Source organism: Lingula anatina, chromosome 5 (genome assembly GCF_051362555.1).
Source record: "Lingula anatina isolate TDL-2025a chromosome 5, LinAna3.0, whole genome shotgun sequence".
NCBI lineage: Eukaryota > Metazoa > Brachiopoda > Lingulata > Lingulida > Lingulidae > Lingula > Lingula anatina.
Genome location: NC_141771.1, coordinates 2,250,936 through 2,268,204, shown reverse-complemented (window position 1 = coordinate 2,268,204; position 17,269 = coordinate 2,250,936). Strand labels below are relative to the sequence as shown.

General features: G+C 38.9%; 2 protein-coding genes and 1 long non-coding RNA gene across 3 annotated transcripts; all 3 read right to left on the bottom strand.

Moving 5' to 3' along the window:
• Positions 1-434: 434 nt before the first annotated feature.
• Positions 435-3,581, bottom strand: LOC106158709 (uncharacterized). The gene is made up of 6 exons (XM_087013190.1): positions 3,554-3,581; positions 3,069-3,261; positions 2,593-2,787; positions 2,296-2,416; positions 1,669-1,755; positions 435-1,427 (listed from the first exon to the last, which is right to left on the bottom strand). The coding sequence occupies exons 1-6, from the start codon at positions 3,579-3,581 to the stop codon at positions 1,350-1,352; spliced, it is 702 nt and encodes a 233-aa protein (XP_086869316.1). The 3' UTR covers positions 435-1,349.
• Positions 3,582-3,839: 258 nt separating this feature from the next.
• Positions 3,840-4,497, bottom strand: LOC147761466 (uncharacterized). The gene is made up of 3 exons (XR_015334463.1): positions 4,404-4,497; positions 4,138-4,202; positions 3,840-4,011 (listed from the first exon to the last, which is right to left on the bottom strand). It is a non-coding gene; the product is annotated as an uncharacterized LOC147761466 (long non-coding RNA).
• A 1,944-nt stretch (positions 4,498-6,441) lies between these two features.
• Positions 6,442-8,460, bottom strand: LOC147761465 (uncharacterized). Its single transcript, XM_087013189.1, has one exon. The coding sequence runs from the start codon at positions 8,458-8,460 to the stop codon at positions 6,442-6,444; it is 2,019 nt and encodes a 672-aa protein (XP_086869315.1).
• Positions 8,461-17,269: the final 8,809 nt, after the last annotated feature.

Below are 17,269 nucleotides of genomic sequence, written 5' to 3'. Positions count from 1 at the left end.
GATAAGCCACTTCTCATTTTACAACTTTCCAGAGCGCGTTGTTGATGAGTACGTAATAAGAAACGCAAAAAAGCAAAAAGAATCTGAAAACTTCTACCAAGCACACACACTCTTTAACATGCATTTACTAATTGCGTGCATGCATTCAATGTATTAAGGGTGTTGTACATAGGTATATTTCTGACGCGTATAATGGCACTGCAATATTGCTGTAAACTTTTCATTTTGCTAAGGGTGGAGCTAGTATCGTGTAGATAATATTTGGACAGAGACGCCAGTCTCTATAAGCAAGTATCTTTAATTAATTGAATATCTAATACTTTTCAATTTGATAATTATGCATAAACCGATTCATATATACATTATTTCAGTTACGAATACTTGAGCATACAAACATGTATAAACTCGTGTTTGGATGCAATATAAATAGCCCGTTATAATATCAATAATAGTACTTTTATTACACACAGTTGTATTTACCTGCTTCATACGTAGCAAGTCTTCATACAACTAACATTGATGCTATAGATTATAAAAGCATTTTATAACTCTACGGCTATATTAAATAAGATAAATATAGTTCAATACTAATTGTCTAGCCTGAAGGGTACTTGGGACAGACATTACTAATCAATATCCATTTAGACATATCATGCACATACACATGCAGCTACAACCATCATGGGTCTTGTATTTGTTATCCTTCTTATAATATCTTAAGTTTCTTTATAAACTGCTTTCTCAATTCCTTTACTACTACTACTACTACAATGATGCTACTACTACAACTACTACTACGACTACGACTAGTGACGGATTTAGGGGGTGTCCTGCCCACCCCCCCTCTTCGATTTCTGAAAAATAATCACGCCAATGGCCCCCTCTTGAAATGTAATTCTTCTATTTCTAGACTTCGTTCATGCAAACACTCGTATTTCTGCAGTAGCTGTATTGCATGATTTTGACGTATTGTAATACTTTGGGTAATGTCAGAATCTTATTTTAGTGAACTTGTTTGAAACATTCGTTTCTAAATTTGGATCTCCAGTAATTTCTTCAAACAAAACAACCTGTCAGGCTTTTTTTTAACAATTCCAGATCTATATCAATATCATACTTCAATCAAATATGAATATTGAATCAACAACTTATATTAGTGTTTTATAAACACATATATATCAGCTAAATTAGAGATAATTTAAAGATAACGTCCATTATAATTGTGCTGACCCTAAACTGACATGCTCAAGTAAAGTTTCCAAGTATTTCTCAAACAGACTACCGTCATCCATAGCCCCAATGATATCGTGTAAAATGACCGATAGGTGTCAGTAGTAACCATATGATATTCACGTATATTTTGGTTTGTTTTCCTTGTGGTGAGGACCGTAAGGACGGCTGTACACGGTTGGCCGCCTAATGGAGTACTGAAAATAATATAAAAACACCCGATTAGTCTTCCGCGCTTCACTTGTTCATGTTAGATGGGACTTGTCAAACACGCCTACGAATATTTCGACGACAACTTGGATATCTCACATATTAAGTAACTTTGAGAATCAAAGCAAGGTGTAAATGCACAACATGAACTACCAAAATGTAGTCACTGCCTCTACATAGTCACTACATACAACATTGCTTCTATTGAAGATTTATTTATCAACTTACGTCTGTGGTAGGGTCGATATGATCGAGCCTCACTTGGAATCCTGCGTGCCTGGGGTCCAAGCCGTCGTCGACGTCAGGGTCGTAACCCTGAAATTATAAAGTACTAGAACTACCCGCAGTACATATAAGCATTTGCAGGAGTCACTATCGGTAGATATACAAATAGTACACTATAACACCTAACCTGCAGACAGATACATGGTAAAATATTACTTAAATGATTGGCTTTTTCATACGTGCAGGTTTCCGTTTTAAGAGTTATACTGACAGTTATAAATTTCTAGGGTAAATAATACTTAAATTTAGTGAGCCGGTATACCCAATGCGTATCATTAAGTTTCCATCTAATTTTTTTTCGGTTATATAATATTGATTATATGTTACATGTATCAGGAGATGATGCATAAAAGGAAATGAAAATTTCGCTTTTCACTTTTGAAATATTGCTTCAGAAGAAAAATTTTCATTATTTCCTTTGACTAAACCGATATTGGCAAGATAATAAACTGATCCATCATTTTGGAATGAATTAAAATGTATAAAATGCTGTATGACACTTGATTGCTTATTCAATTTTTCACGTTTTTGATTTATGCAAAACATGGTTTATTATAAAAAAATACTTACCTTGTTTTCATGATAAAAATGATTCCCTCTGTTACGGAATCCTGTAGTTTCTACGTCGGAAGAAGAGCTTGACTGATTATCCAAATCTGACTGCTTTTCTTGACTTTCAATCTGCCCATATCTGTACACGAATGGTTTGAAAATTAAGTTTTTTTTATTTTGAACTATCGAATGTTTAAAAAATCTAGCACATTGGTATCACTGTCTTTTTAATATCTTTTGAAATTCATTTTTACATTAAGCCAGTGATAGTTTTTGAAAATAGATTTAATTGAAATATATCAACTTTATACTTACTTGTTTTTCGTAGCAATGTAACTTCGCCTGAGTAGCAGCACTGCCGCAACCAGTACAAAGACTGCCAGAAGCAGAGCTCCCCCAACAGTGGTGGTAATTATGATGATACCAGTTTGGGTCAGGGTTTGGTTGGGTTCTGAGCAAGTCTGTCCAGTATAGGTAGTCGTCGAGATGAACGTGTGTTCAACCTTGCATCTGGAAGTTGCGACGTTTAAATTAAAGATGATGTTTATGACTACTCCAAGCTTTGTGAAGTTTTGTTAGACAGATATCACTATCATTGGTTACTCTAATTTTATTGAACTTAAAACACCGCATTCGTTTTTTGCAGAACGGATTCTTTTTTCGAATATTGTTCTTGACTACAAACATACACGTGTGGGAACACTTGAACTATGGTGGATGCTACTACCTCTTTACTTCCTCTTACTGGCCACAAGATTACACATATGTCCCTCACAACAATAATTACTTACATGCACTCCGCGGCGTATTTCGGGAAGCGCACTATACACTGTCCATGCCCACTGCAGTCTTGACCCTCACATTTCGGCTTACAGCGTATACCCTTGGTTTCTGGGACACACGAGTAATCACGAGATTGTGTTCTAAGCTCGCAGATGTCGACATCATCATAGAGTATACACGGGTCCGTTAGACTTGATTTTACTGTGCAATGGTACAAATGTAAGTGACATCTACGATAAACATATGGTAAACCAAACAAAGTGCAGAGGTACTAATCGGGTGTATGCAGTGTTGGGAAAGATAACTACTTTCACATAAAAAGTAAATCTAAATAAATGTCCCAGTAAACCTTAGCTACATTTAAGGTTGAATGTGGGAGTATAGATCTAAGTATGTGTAGAGTAATCAAAACGGACACTGGCACATTTATGTTGATGTAAACCATCACATATATTATTCTTATCAAGTGCTAGTAGAAATGACAAATCATAACCTAGAGAGTCTCTGTATCTGTCAGCCATATTGTCATTGGTGAAATACCTTTAATCAGTTACTCCCTAAGGTAAAATTTTGTAATCTCCCATACAAGAGACTCTTTATCAGGAAATTTATACCAACCACACAAAGAGTATTCCTAACGGTACTCTAAAATTCGCATATTAATTACGGTATATTGTGAGTTCCTTTTTGTTAATCTTCTAGGCAAAATATACTATTTTGTTATTATTGTTTTGATCACCAATATCATAGTACCCACCTGTAGCTAATTGAGAGGCACTATATTTTTTGTCTGTGGAAAAGGTAGTCCCATTGACCGTTATATTTAAACTTGTGTTCCGATTCACCAGAGCGTTCTCGATTGTCTTCAGCGTTTTACTACTTTTTCCATTTTGCCCTAAGAAAGTTTTGAGGGCGAATATAAGGTTGTAGTCAATGATAATGCTTCCGTACCTAAAAGGTATAAGATGTGAATAAAATGAATTGTGTGTGTTGTGTAGTTACGCGTTTTTTTTTCTTCTTTTTTTATCGCATTTTGACGTTAAGATAGCAAACAAAAAGAGGGGCAAAGTAACCTACCTGAACCTTATTATTTCCACTCCTTTCAATCCCTCGACTCCTGACGCATTAAACGTAGCCAGCAACTGAAATAGACAAATTTCCTTATCATAATAATTTAATAGAACAGAGATAGACAGGGATAGAGCGTATCTATGCGTCAACATCTCATTAATATACAGTAAATTACTGAAAAAATACATATCGAAGTAATATAATATTAACCAATATATGTCATTGTTGGGAACAGTTATATAGACCCACTTTGGCCTCGAAGAAGAAAATACCTGATTTTCCAAATCTGTTTTATCATTTTCGAATGTTTTTTCGAGACTGTCAAAGTCTGCTTTCGGTATTCTCAACGCTAATGTTATTTTCTTGTCTAATTCCTCAATTTCAGTGTTTTCTAAAAGGAAAAAAGTATGAACTCAAAATGTAACTTGGCACAAAACTGTCAAATACGTACAACGTAAAAAACAATGGAAAAAGCCTCGGTCACAACTGGACGCATCATATATCAGGATCGTACGTCCCCTGCGATTTTTTTGGTGTTGTGGAGGCCGTGGAGGTCGTAGAGGTAGATGAAAGTCTGCCTTGCGAGTTGCATGGGCCACATGAGATGTCCTTTCAAGCAGGGACGCTAATTGCAAGGGGCATTTCTTGAGTTTGTCTTGCTTCCCGTGTACGTGGTCCACACTCATCACTTACGAAGGGAATGTAATGCACGGCGAAATAGTGCCCTTTGCGTCAGTTTTGCTTCATACTTGCCTCACACGTTTGTGGTGATGTACTGACGGCGTACGTCAGTTTTGCTTCCTGTTCTCCTCTTCTTTCTTCTCCTCCTCCCTTTTTTCTACTATGTAAGCTTCTTTCTCTTGCCATTTGAAGGCATATTAGAAACTAAGCAAAAATTTGAAAATTTTGAAAATTGTTGTACATTTTAAACAGTCGACGTTCGTTGTAAAGACACGAGCGTGCGTCGTGAGCACTTCTTTTATACACCAGGCGCAGGCCTAACCAACTACCAGACTCGGCACCTACGGATCCAGAATAAACCGGTATATCAGACCACACTACCCGTTTTCAAGGTGTGTGTCAGATCGCATTACAGAGTATCAGCCACCACACCGATTTTGCCTGATGCGCGATATGATAGCGATGATCGTAGTAATAGATAGACCCCGAGTCAGCGAGGGTTATGTGGCATACACGAGTGCGAAGCACGAGTGGATGTTACATAACCCTCGCTGACGAGGGATCTATCTTATTTAGACCACGGGTCCATTTGCGGGTTATAACGCATTCATGCGAGACGTGCGGTTATGCGAGTTACACCAAATCCACTGAATCTTTTGTTCTTCACTTCCACCGTGGTCTAAAGCGGGGTTGGAAAGTAGTGCATCTCATCTAGATTCATGCGCTGCTGCAATTTTCCCCGTTTATGCTAAAAATCTGACAATACCGCAATTTTTAACATAAAATTTAGGTTCGAACATAGCCAATGATGTTTTGTATATAGGTACTTGCAAACTTATATATTCATTTAGAAAAGTAGACCTAATTTTGATAGCGGAAGCATATTCTGTCGGGGGTTAGATATTTTCTGGACGATAATCAGTGAGTCGTCTGTCGCCATATTGTTACTCGGAACTACTCCGATGTGTCCGCACTCGACAATAGTATGGAGCTGGCGGAATGAGCCGAGGATTGCCGATTTCCATGTTGTTGTATTCATACGACTCCTACTTGACGAAAACGAGGCGCGATACCCGGATGACAGGTAGGCTTACAAAATTTGTGATAGGGTATGATACTCTGTAATGCGATCTGACACATTCCTTGAAAACGGGTAGTGTGGTCTGATATACCGGTTTATTCTTGATCCGTAGGTGCCGATTATGGTAGTTGGGTAGGCCTGAGGCGTGGGGTGATGCACGTGCGATGCATTCCCAGTGTGCTCTCGACTTTGTTCGTTAGTTGTGATTGCGTGCGCCTTACTCAACACGCAAAGGGCACTTGCTCCTTCATTGCTTGCGACGTGCGTCTTGCACAACGCGCGTATCTCTTGCGGCCTTGCTGTTCGCAGGCTATTCGTAGAATATTTTGAACATGCCCAACATCCAAATGTTGGTAGCAAACAGCCCGTAAGAGCCCGTACGGCCGGTTGTGACCGAGGCTAAATGTTGAAAGGACGTTACTTACATCACATGACTACTAAGTTCAAACAACTATATATAGGTACTTTTCCACTTATTAAAGGTCACTGTGTTTTGCAAAGCTAATATTTTTCTAATAGCATATCAAAACAATCGTGAATGAAGAACTTCAAACAAACTTACTTAGGGTAATTTCCGTCGGCATGATCGGAACTATATTCGGTTTGGCAGTAGGTGTCCTAGTGTCGGTTTGAGTTGATGGTTCTTCGGTGTAACTAAATGTCGTAGAGATTCCAAGTCCAGCTGTAGACGGTGGAGGAGTAGCTGCAGTAGACACTTTCCCTGTGCTACCAGTAATCGTTGCTGATTGTGGTGTTGAAATGGCACGAGTGGCCACACTCTCACTTGTACCACTAGACTTTACTGTTGATAGTAAAGAAATTGAAACGGAAGTTACGCTTTCACTTGTCCCAGTAAAATTTGCTGTTGATGGTGTTAAATTAGTGGTTGGGATCATACTTTTACTTGTCCCAATAGACTTTACTGTTGATGGTGTTGATGGAGCAGAGGAAGTTACCACTTCACTCGTCACGATAGGTTTTGTTGTTGATGGTATGAAAGTAGTGGTTGGGGACACGCTCTCACTTGTACCACCAGTCTTTGCTGTTGGTGGTAAAAAAGTAATGGTGGAAGTCACACTTTTACTTCTCCCACTAGACTTTGCTGTTGATGGTGTTAAAGTAGCAGGGGAAGACTCACTCGTCACTGTCCCACTAGATCTTGCTGTTGATGCTGTAGAAGTAGCCGGAAAAGTCATGCTTTCACTTGTCCCACTAGACTTTGCTGTTGATGGTGTAGAAGTAGCAGAGGAAGTCACGCTTTCACTTGTCCCACTAGACTTTGCTGTTGATGCTGTAGAAGTAGCGGCAGAAGTCATGCTTTCACTTGTCCCAATAGACCTTGCTGTTGTTAATGATACTGAAGTAGCGGGGGTACTCTCACTATCACTTGTCCCACTATATTGTGTTGTGGATGATATTGAAGTAGCGGTGGAATCCACACTTTCACTTGCCCCTTTAGAATTTGCTGTTGATGGCGTTGAAGAAGCAGTGGAAATCACACTTTCACTCGTCACTGTACCTTTTGATGTTGACATTATTACTGTAGTGTTTTGAGTTACACTTTCAATTGTCCCACTATAATTTGATGTTGATGATGTTGAAGATGCAGCGTAAGTAGGTTTTGTTGTTGACAATGATAAAGTAGTGTCTTGTATTACACTTTCACTTGTCCCGCTTAAATATACTGTTGGTGGTTCACTCGTCACGATAGGTTTTGTTGTTGATGGTATTAAAGTAGTGGTTGGGGACACGCTCTCACTTGTACCACCAGTCTTTGCTGTTGGTGGTAAAAAAGTATTGATGGAAGTCACACTTTCAATTGTCCCACTATAATTTGATGTAGAGGGTGTAGAAGTAGCAGAGGAAGTCACGCTTTCACTTGTCCTACTAGATTTTGCTGTTGAGTGTGTAGAAGTAGCGGAGGAAGTCACGCTTTCACTTGTCCCACTATACTTTGCTGTTGATGGTGTAGAAATAGCAGAGGAAGTCACGCTTTCACTTGTCCCACTATACTTTGCTGTTGATGGTGTAGAAGTAGCAGAGGAAGTCACGCTTTCACTTGTCCCACTAGACTTTGCTGTTGATGGTGTAGAAGTAGCAGAGGAAGTCACACTTTCACTTGTCCCACTATACTTTGCTGTCGATGGTGTAGAGGTAGCAGGGGAAGTCACGCTTTCACTTGTCCCACTATACTTTGCTGTTGATGGTGTAGAAGTAGCAGAGGAAGTCACGCTTTCACTTGTCCCACTAGACTTTGATGTTGATGGTGTAGAAGTAGCAGAGGAAGTCACGCTTTCACTTGTCCCACTAGACTTTGATGTTGAATGTGTAGAAGTAGCAGAGGAAGTCACGCTTTCACTTGTCCCACTAGACTTTGATGTTGATGGTGTAGAAGTAGCAGAGGAAGTCACGCTTTCACTTGTAACACTAGACTTTGATGTTGATGGTGTAGAAGTAGCAGAGGAAGTCACGCTTTCACTTGTCCTACTAGACTTTGATGTTGAGTGCGTAGAAGTAGCAGGGGAATTTGCTGCCAATGGTGTTGCAGAAGCAGTGGACGTCCACATTTCAGTTGTCACGGTAGCTTTTGTCATTGACGGTATTGCAGTAGTATCTGGAGTCAGACTTCCACTTGTACCTCTAGAATTTGTTGTCGATGGTCCTGAAAAAGTAGTGGAAATCAAAGTTTCACTCGTCACTGTAACTTTTGTTATTAACGGTATTATGGTAGTGTCTGGTGTTACACTTTCACTTGTCCCGCTAAAATATACTGTTGGTGGTGTTGCAGAAGAGGAGGAAGTCACCACGTCACTCGTCAAGCTAGGTTTTGTTGTTGATGGTATTAAAGTAGTGGTTGGGGACACGCTCTCACTTGTACCACTAGACTTTGCTGTTGGTGGTAAGGAAATTGCAACGGAGGTTACGCTTTTACTTGTCCCAGTGAAATTTGCTGTTGATGGTGTTAAAGTAGTGGTTGGGGTCACAGTTGTACTTGTCCCACTAGACTTAACTGTTGATGATGTTGAAGAAGCAGTGGAAGTCACACTTTCAGTCATCACGGTAGGTTTTGTTGTTGACGGTATTATAGTACTGGTTGAAGTAACACTTTCACTAGTCCCTCTAGACGATGCCGTTTGTGGTGTTGAAGCAGCGGCGGAAGTAACACTTTTACTTGCTGTAATAGAAGCATCAGTGGAACCTGGATTTTTCACGGTGGACGTCGATGGTATTGTAAGAGAAGTACTCGAGGTCCCTGCAGCCACACTTTGACGGTTATAGATCATAAGTACAGTTGCAAATTGTACGACTTTTCTCACAAGATACATCTGAAAATAGAAAAATTTCAACAGAATATGGAATACACTTGCTACCTACTTATAGTGAATTATATTTTAATTAGTCAATAGACGTTTACTTATTATATCTTATAAATGATAAAACATCAGGGCCCGGTTGAACCAACGGGGCGTACATTTGCTCGGATACAGCTGTAGTAAACCGCAACGCCCGGCGTCAGTGCGCCAGGTTCACTCTCCGTGCTTTCACCTGTTGCACCTTGATCATGTTATCTACGCCCGAGTATTAATATATATATATATATATATATATATATATATATATATATATATTACTGTTATAGAACCAAGCCACTGCTCAGTTATACAGACAGAAGCTTTGTGGAAGAGACAAACAAATAACATCAAACATTTCTACATTAACTGCTATAATTGTCATCTTTGTCAGACTAGCCATGGTGGAAAACGAACTACGACCGCCATACACCACAAACATGGCAGGTGTACATTTACGACTAGGTTAAGAATGGTGTAAACAGTACTCCAGTTTGGTGCAACTGGCTTTTCTCCGGCGCATCATTTTGTGCTGAAGTAACTCTGGTCAAATGAGCTGCGACCCGTTGTTGCATCCAGGCCCAGGATTTTAAACACGCATTGAATACATAAACCGGTTCTTGTTTCAATTCAGCAGATAAATATTATGACTGTCGCATTTATGTCGCAAAAATCATCAAATGTGTGCCTTTGCAACGGTCCTTGCAGCGCAACATCAATCGTGACACTGTAAAAAGTGTGTTGCATCCAAATATAAGTGCTAAAATGGAACTTGATAGAAAGCGGAATATTTAAAACCATTTCTTAATAGTTTTGTGTTTGTTATAAGTGTCTGGAAAAATACCTGGCAAAATAGTTTTTTTTTAACATTTTGTCAGTGATATTAAACCAATCAAAGACTCCATTTTTAGGTGTTTTAATTAGTTAACCAGTCCAATAACTGCTGTGCAAGGGTAAAATAGTGTAATGGTCGATTTCCCTGAAAACATGCATGGTGTGAGAGAGTGGTCGGTTTGTGACATAACCCAGAATGATGCCTAAGGTGTGCATATGGTGCAAATTGTTTTGTTTCACAGCTATGATATATACATTTTTTAATGCTCCATCAGTTACATGCATATTTAGACACTTCGGGGAATGACGTTTAATTCTCATAATGACTTTTCGTGTACTAAGAGGTCCTCAAAACTAATGCAAACGACCTATGTTTATGTTTAACAAGGAGCGTAGATTGTTTTGGGAGTACGTGTGTTTCATATCACTGTGTCCACATTACGTTGCGGCATTCCTATTTAAGCTATGACTTTAATGTTTACTCGTACCTTGATGTAATACCCTGTAAACATGAGGGTTTGATAAGCTTAAGCTCTCATGACACGTACACGAAAGAAGACATAATGAGAAATAAACGTCCTTCACCGAAGTGTCTAACTATACATGTGGCTGGGTTGATAGCCGATTGCGTCTCTTGTTATCGGGTAGGTTATTATCTTTGCTTAATGAAAATATTACCTCAAAGCTCGATGACTGTCAAACCACACTGTGTAGGATACTGTTTCCGTTTTAATTGTATTACACGCAGCCATCATTATCTTTGTGTATAGATAAAATGTTTCAAAACACAATGATTTATCTTTCTAAAGAATGACAACCTATAAAGGTGTGTCCTGGCTGGGGTTATAAATCACAATGAGTTATCTTAAGGTACACATGATTTCTGTTTGCGCTTGGATCAGGCATGTATCAATCTAGTCTCTTTGTCACTATAGTACTACGTGTATCCTCAGGTAAGGTCATGACCTCTGATTGCCTAAAACATAAATGGGTCGGCACGCTGTACAAAGTCTTAGCATTGCCCTTAACATACACTCTTGAACGAAAATGTTACTACACTCCCATTTTATAACAAGATATACATCAAAACTGTAAACAGTTATAAATAGTACCCTTTTTCCGAGACACCATAACTAACGTGACCTACGGTACAAAAAATTCAGGCCTACCCAACTACCAGACTCGGCACCTAAGGATCCTGAATTAACCGGTATATCGGACCACGCTACCCGTTTTCAGGGTGTGTGTCAGATCGCATTACGGAGTATCATACACCACAACAAATTTTGTAGCACGACTGCGGGCTCATCCACGCTCGGCTGAACAACCTTAAACTGTACTCTTACTTTGGAGTACTCTATTTTATTGTCTCTATGGGAATATATGGGGACTTTACGACATTCGGTTTGAATGTTTTAACCAATTTGATAGGGCTTTTTTGCATTGTATTAGATTAATGTGGCAGTCTAAGGTGCATCTAGGTGGCTTTCAAATTTATGCACCCGGTTTTAAAATCATATAGCGATTTTACGACAATCGTTTACTATCCAATCAAGGTGACAGCCGAGCATGCCAGGGCTCATCCTGTCGGTGTTCTGGCTGATACTCCGAAATGCGATCTGACACACACCTTGAAAACGGGTAGTGTGGTCCGATATACCGGTTAATTCAGGATCCTTAGGTGCCGAGTCTGGTAGTTGGGTAGGCCTGAAATTTTAATACCCCGGCAGAGGTATCCAGCTTTTAACATGATGCATAATTCTGATGTTTCACAAAATTAAATTTAAGTCTCCATAAAATCAAAAAGACACCACAAAAACAAACACAAGATTGCTCTTCATTTGGTTTGCCTACGTACGCGTGTGCATGTGTGTGCGTGTATGTGCGTGTGTGTTTAAGTGGCGCGCTGCAGATTATTGAGGAGTTGATTCTTCTCTGCACGTCACACTCCAAATGATCTCACATGTGCTCAAAGGGGTTAGTATCAGCACTCAAAAATGGCATAATTGCGTTTTTCCAATAAATCACTTATCGGAGGAGAACTGTTAGCACTTGCGTTGTCAAAATGATACTTCATTACCTCTGAAATCTGTAACACGCAAAAGCTAGAAAGTTCCAGTTGTTTGATTTCCAAAAAGAGGTACCTGTTTTCAGTCCAACGGGAAGCTATTAATTAATGGCAAAATTGTAAAAAACATGTACATCTGGATAGGTGCTGACACATTAAACGAAAGGTCACATTGCAGGTTTTCCAAGTAACATGAATTTGTAATAGATGACATGGGCATGCACACTCTAGAAGTTTACAGATAACCCGTTACTTTATTATTGTAATCTGTGTTGTTTCAGAATCGGTGTGAATTGAATTTTCCCAATAGTACAGTTAAGGGTATTGTTACAGATCTTTTGAAATGCACTGCAGACACCCATAAGAAAGAGATCTGCAGTAGCCCAACACAGGTGTCACAAGGGCATTATGACCCAATGCGTCCGCTTTGAAGCATGAGCAGTTTTAAAACGAGGGATATATGTATGAACACAGAGAAAGATTGGTGTTCACATCCACGTCTCGATTCTAATCCGTGAAAAAGGACAAACCGGGAATAAATCATTACCTGTATGTGCGCTGCAGATGATATTTATTGATCACTATATGTTTTATGCAACTCAGACTTGGTCTTGACTTAATGTGTCTGACACTCACGCACATTCACACACACACGCGCGCGCGCGCGCGCGTGCAGATCCCCCCTTACCTCTGAGACACATAGACGTACAATGCACAAAGATCCATTGTACCCCTACCCCCACCACACCCCCACTCTACCCCCCCCTAAAACACCCCCACTCAACCCCCAAAATAACCCCACTCTACCCCCACCACACCCCCACTCTACCCCCTAAACACCCCCACTCTACCCCCCCCTAAAACACCCCCACTCTACCCCCACTCTACCCCCACCGCACCCCCACTCTACCCCCACCGCACCCCCACTCTACCCCCATTCTATCCCCCACACACATTTATGTAGCTCAAAAGTTAGACTTTAATTTGCTACACGCTATCTATCGCATATTCACAGTTGTCAATATTTAAGTATGTACGTAACACATTTTCATCTAAATTTATCTAAAAGACAAGATACATGTAACAAAACCCTTTAAAATGTTTCCGTGTTCTCCTCCCAGTATTGATAGGTTAGGCCACACTTTTTTAATTTTATGGATGACATCCTGCGCGCGCACGGATTTTCGCCCGTTCTCCAAAAAAAAAAAAAAAAAAAAGCCCCCCCCAGCCCCCAACGAAGTCGGTTGTCGCAAACGTTGTTATTGAATTTGCAAGGAAATGAGCTTTCTGCGCATGCGTATTTTCGCCACGTGGAAATGCGGCCACTTTGCTGTCAAATTCATCTCTAGGATTACTTTCAAATTACACAACAATAAAAGTCATCAAGAGAATGGGCGCCATCGTTTTGGATTGGTATGCCATTGATATTAGGCATGGAGATATCACCTTTTTACAATTGTGCGAAAGGCTGGCGGCGGCCGAAACATTTCTGTGACATTCTGTATAAAGCAGCACATTAATACCAGGTTTTCTGTAGCGAAAAAAGGGTCGACAAGGGCGTCGAGGTATTTGGTGGGCTGAAGGTCGGACAGGCCACCTGACAGTTTAGCTGCTTCGTGTGAGTTGAAGTTGACAAAATGGCATCGTCTGAAATGACCTTTAATAGATTTGGTAGTATTAAGCACATCTTTGCATCATTTTTTAAACATTGCTGTGAAGTGTTCAAAATGTTTTAATATTCTGAGATTACAAATAAAGACGCACTGTTTGATTGATATTTGTTTTATTGATTGCTATACCAAATGAATGCATGAAATAACCTTAAATAGATTTGGTAATATGAAGTATATCAATTCATGACTTTTTTTACATTTCTACGAAGTATTCACAATGCTTTAATATTTTGAGAGCATGGATAAAGACATATTGTTAGTTTGATACGTGTTTCTGTGGTTAAATTTGTGTTTCCAGCTGTGTACTGACAGCATTCCTTTACTTAAGCAGTTTTTTTTTTTTTTGGACTGTTTTTTTTTTTTTTTTTCGCCCTCTCGCACCGATTTTGGGGTACCCAGAGGATGTCATCCATAAAAATAAAAAAGTGTGGCCTTATCAATGTTTGCAAAGGAATTTAATCAGAATAGTAATGTTAGTAGAAGATTAAAGGAAGCAATCAACATTCCATGCCAACCTGGTTATATATTAATTTGATTGTGAACACCAAGCATCTTATCTTACCACCAAAATTCATATAAAAACAATGTCAATCAGTTTATCTAATGTCTAATTAAAGGAAATTCAGGTACGAGCAGCTAGTCAATCGCAGAATAAAAGCTGGGACACTAACAACAAAATACTGTTCCAGAAAAGATTAAGTATAATGACATTGAAAACGCATTGACATGTTTGAAGCCAAAAAATATTGAAACAGTAAGCGATTGGATTGTGTTTTCAGGCCGTTTCAAATTTAGTGCACTCATCAGTCGTATCAGAAATACGAAGTGATGAGATGACAGGCATACATATGGCGTGCACACTACATCAGTGTTGTTAAGATAAAACACTTTAGGCCCATGGTAACAACTAAACGTGGTAAACGCGATATCAGATTGGAAAACATATCTTTTTTTTTACTTAGCTAATGATTGAAGTATTTGAATAGAGCAAAATTTGTACAGTAACTTTTAGAGTCCTTTGTTGTTACATTGCACTGCTAGACCGAGGCCTGCATTGACAATTGATAGTCTTGCTTGTCTAAATGTGCGTACATACACGCTGTATTTATTTATTCATTATTTTATTCATTTATTTTATTTTATTTTATTTTATTTCATTTTTATTTTGTGTTTTTTATCTTGTAAAATACAACTACTATCTCTCGGTATGTCAAACAGAATACCTGTATCTCCTTGATGCTCGAACTAAGAGCAAAAACAAATAACGCCCTGTGCATCACGAAGCCAACAGTTCAAGTTTCCTGGTGCCACAACAAATCTAAAGCTCCCCAAAACTAAAACAAGTGGTTTATACTTTCATGTTAAACAAGAAACGTTAAGTGTTTTGAAGGTACGTATTTTAGATGTCACCGTGTCCACATTCAATTTGCGGAATTTTTAAATAAACTTTGACCCCAATATTTACTCGTAAGTTGATGTAATTCCTTGCGAAGATGAAGGTTTGATAAACTTACGCTCTCATGACACATACACAAAAAAAGACATAATGAGAAATAAATGCCATTCCCTGAAGTGTCTAACTATACATGTAGCTGGGTTGATAACATATTGCGTCTCTTGTTATCGGGTAGGTTATTCTTTCTTCTTAATGGAAATATTTCCAAAAGCTCGAAGTCTGGTCAAAATCACACTGCAGGATATTGTTTCCGTTTTAACCGCCCGCACGAAAACGAAGTAGATACTCCAGCGCAGTAGACTACTGCAATCATACTGCAAACATGCTTCAAATCTGCTTCGAAGTGGGAGCTTATTAGCATATTTGAAACATGCTTCTATCATGCTGCTAATCTACTGCATTAATGCTCCTCCTCTGTACAACCCTATGTAATTTTTGAAGTAGAATTGCAGTAGGCTATACTGCATTTCTACTGCAAATATGCTCCACACCACTACTGCGTTAATGCTTCTTTGCTACTTCGATACTACTGCATTTTTGTGCGGGCGTATTACATGCAGCCGTCATTATCTTTCTGTGTAGGTAAAATGTTTCAAAACACGGTCATTTGTCTTTTTAAAGAATGTCAACCTATCAAGGTGAAGTCCTTGCTGAGGTTATTAATTACAGGTAATCTTAAGTTACACGTTATTTCTGTTTGCGCTTAGATCAGGCATGCGGCGTTATCAGTCTAGTGTCTTTGTCACGAATACTACGTGTGTCCTTAAGCTACTTGACCTCTAATTTGCCAAACACATAAATGACTCGGCGCGCTGTAAAAAAGCCCTTACACTGTCCTCAGCATACACTCTTGATCGAAAAGGTTAGTACATAAAGGGGATTCTCGCTAAATTGCAATCGACTTAAGCCGTTTAAACTGAAAGAAATTTAGCGAGAAATCCCTCGAAAATGGATCGATTATGTCAGATCAATCTAGATATGAGGACCCAGTCTTAAAAGTCCTCCAAAACTAAAACATGCAGTCTATGCGTTTATGTATAACAAGGGGCGTACATGGTTTTTGGGAGCACATATCACATTGTCCACATTACGTTGCAGCATTCCTAATAAAGCATTGTTTACTCGCACCTTAGTGTAATATCCTGTAAACATGAGGATTTCACAAACTTAAGCCCTCTTGACGCGTACAAGAAAAAAACATAATGAAAAAATAAATATCATTCCCCGAAGTTATATACATGTATCTATACATGTACCGGAGGTGTGTTGATAGCAGATTGCGCCACTTGCCAAGTAGCTCGGCACGCTGTACAAAGCCCTAGCACTGCCGTCAACATGCTATCTTGATCGAAAAGGTTACTGCACTTCTGTTAAAATATTATGGCCATTGGACACATTTGAGCCATGACACTAACCTCATTGAACACATTTGAGATGGTTTTTGAGTACGCATTGCAAAGGAATATTAAAAACATAATAACATGGACCAACTTCGCCAAGTTCTTCATGAAAGTAGGGCAGTATTCCACAAAGCGCCTGTCCCTACTGTCCCAAATCCTGGAAACTTATCTTTCAAAATGCATATTTCTAAAACGCTAAAGCTCAAATAAAAGTACCGGGTGCTAATATTGCTTTCTGAAATACATATGAACATGTCGCTGCCTAAGAGACTGTCTGGTCATTAAGAATTAAGTAATTAAACAATAATATATAAATCCTATTTTTTATAGTTGGAAATGAACATCAACGAAATCCATATATAAGTGTCTTGAGCTACGAGCAATATTTGTTTTTGAAGGCAACTCAGTTTGGAGAGGTTTAACTCCCACTACATATAAGTAACCTTTGAAATTCACTATAACGATGGCCTACACCAAGAATTCTAGTATTTGTAAAAAAAAAATGTATTTTCGAATCATGAAGATGAAGGATTGTGTTTTTGCATTAGATTGCAATAATATATAAATTCTATTTTTATATTTGAAAAATGAACAT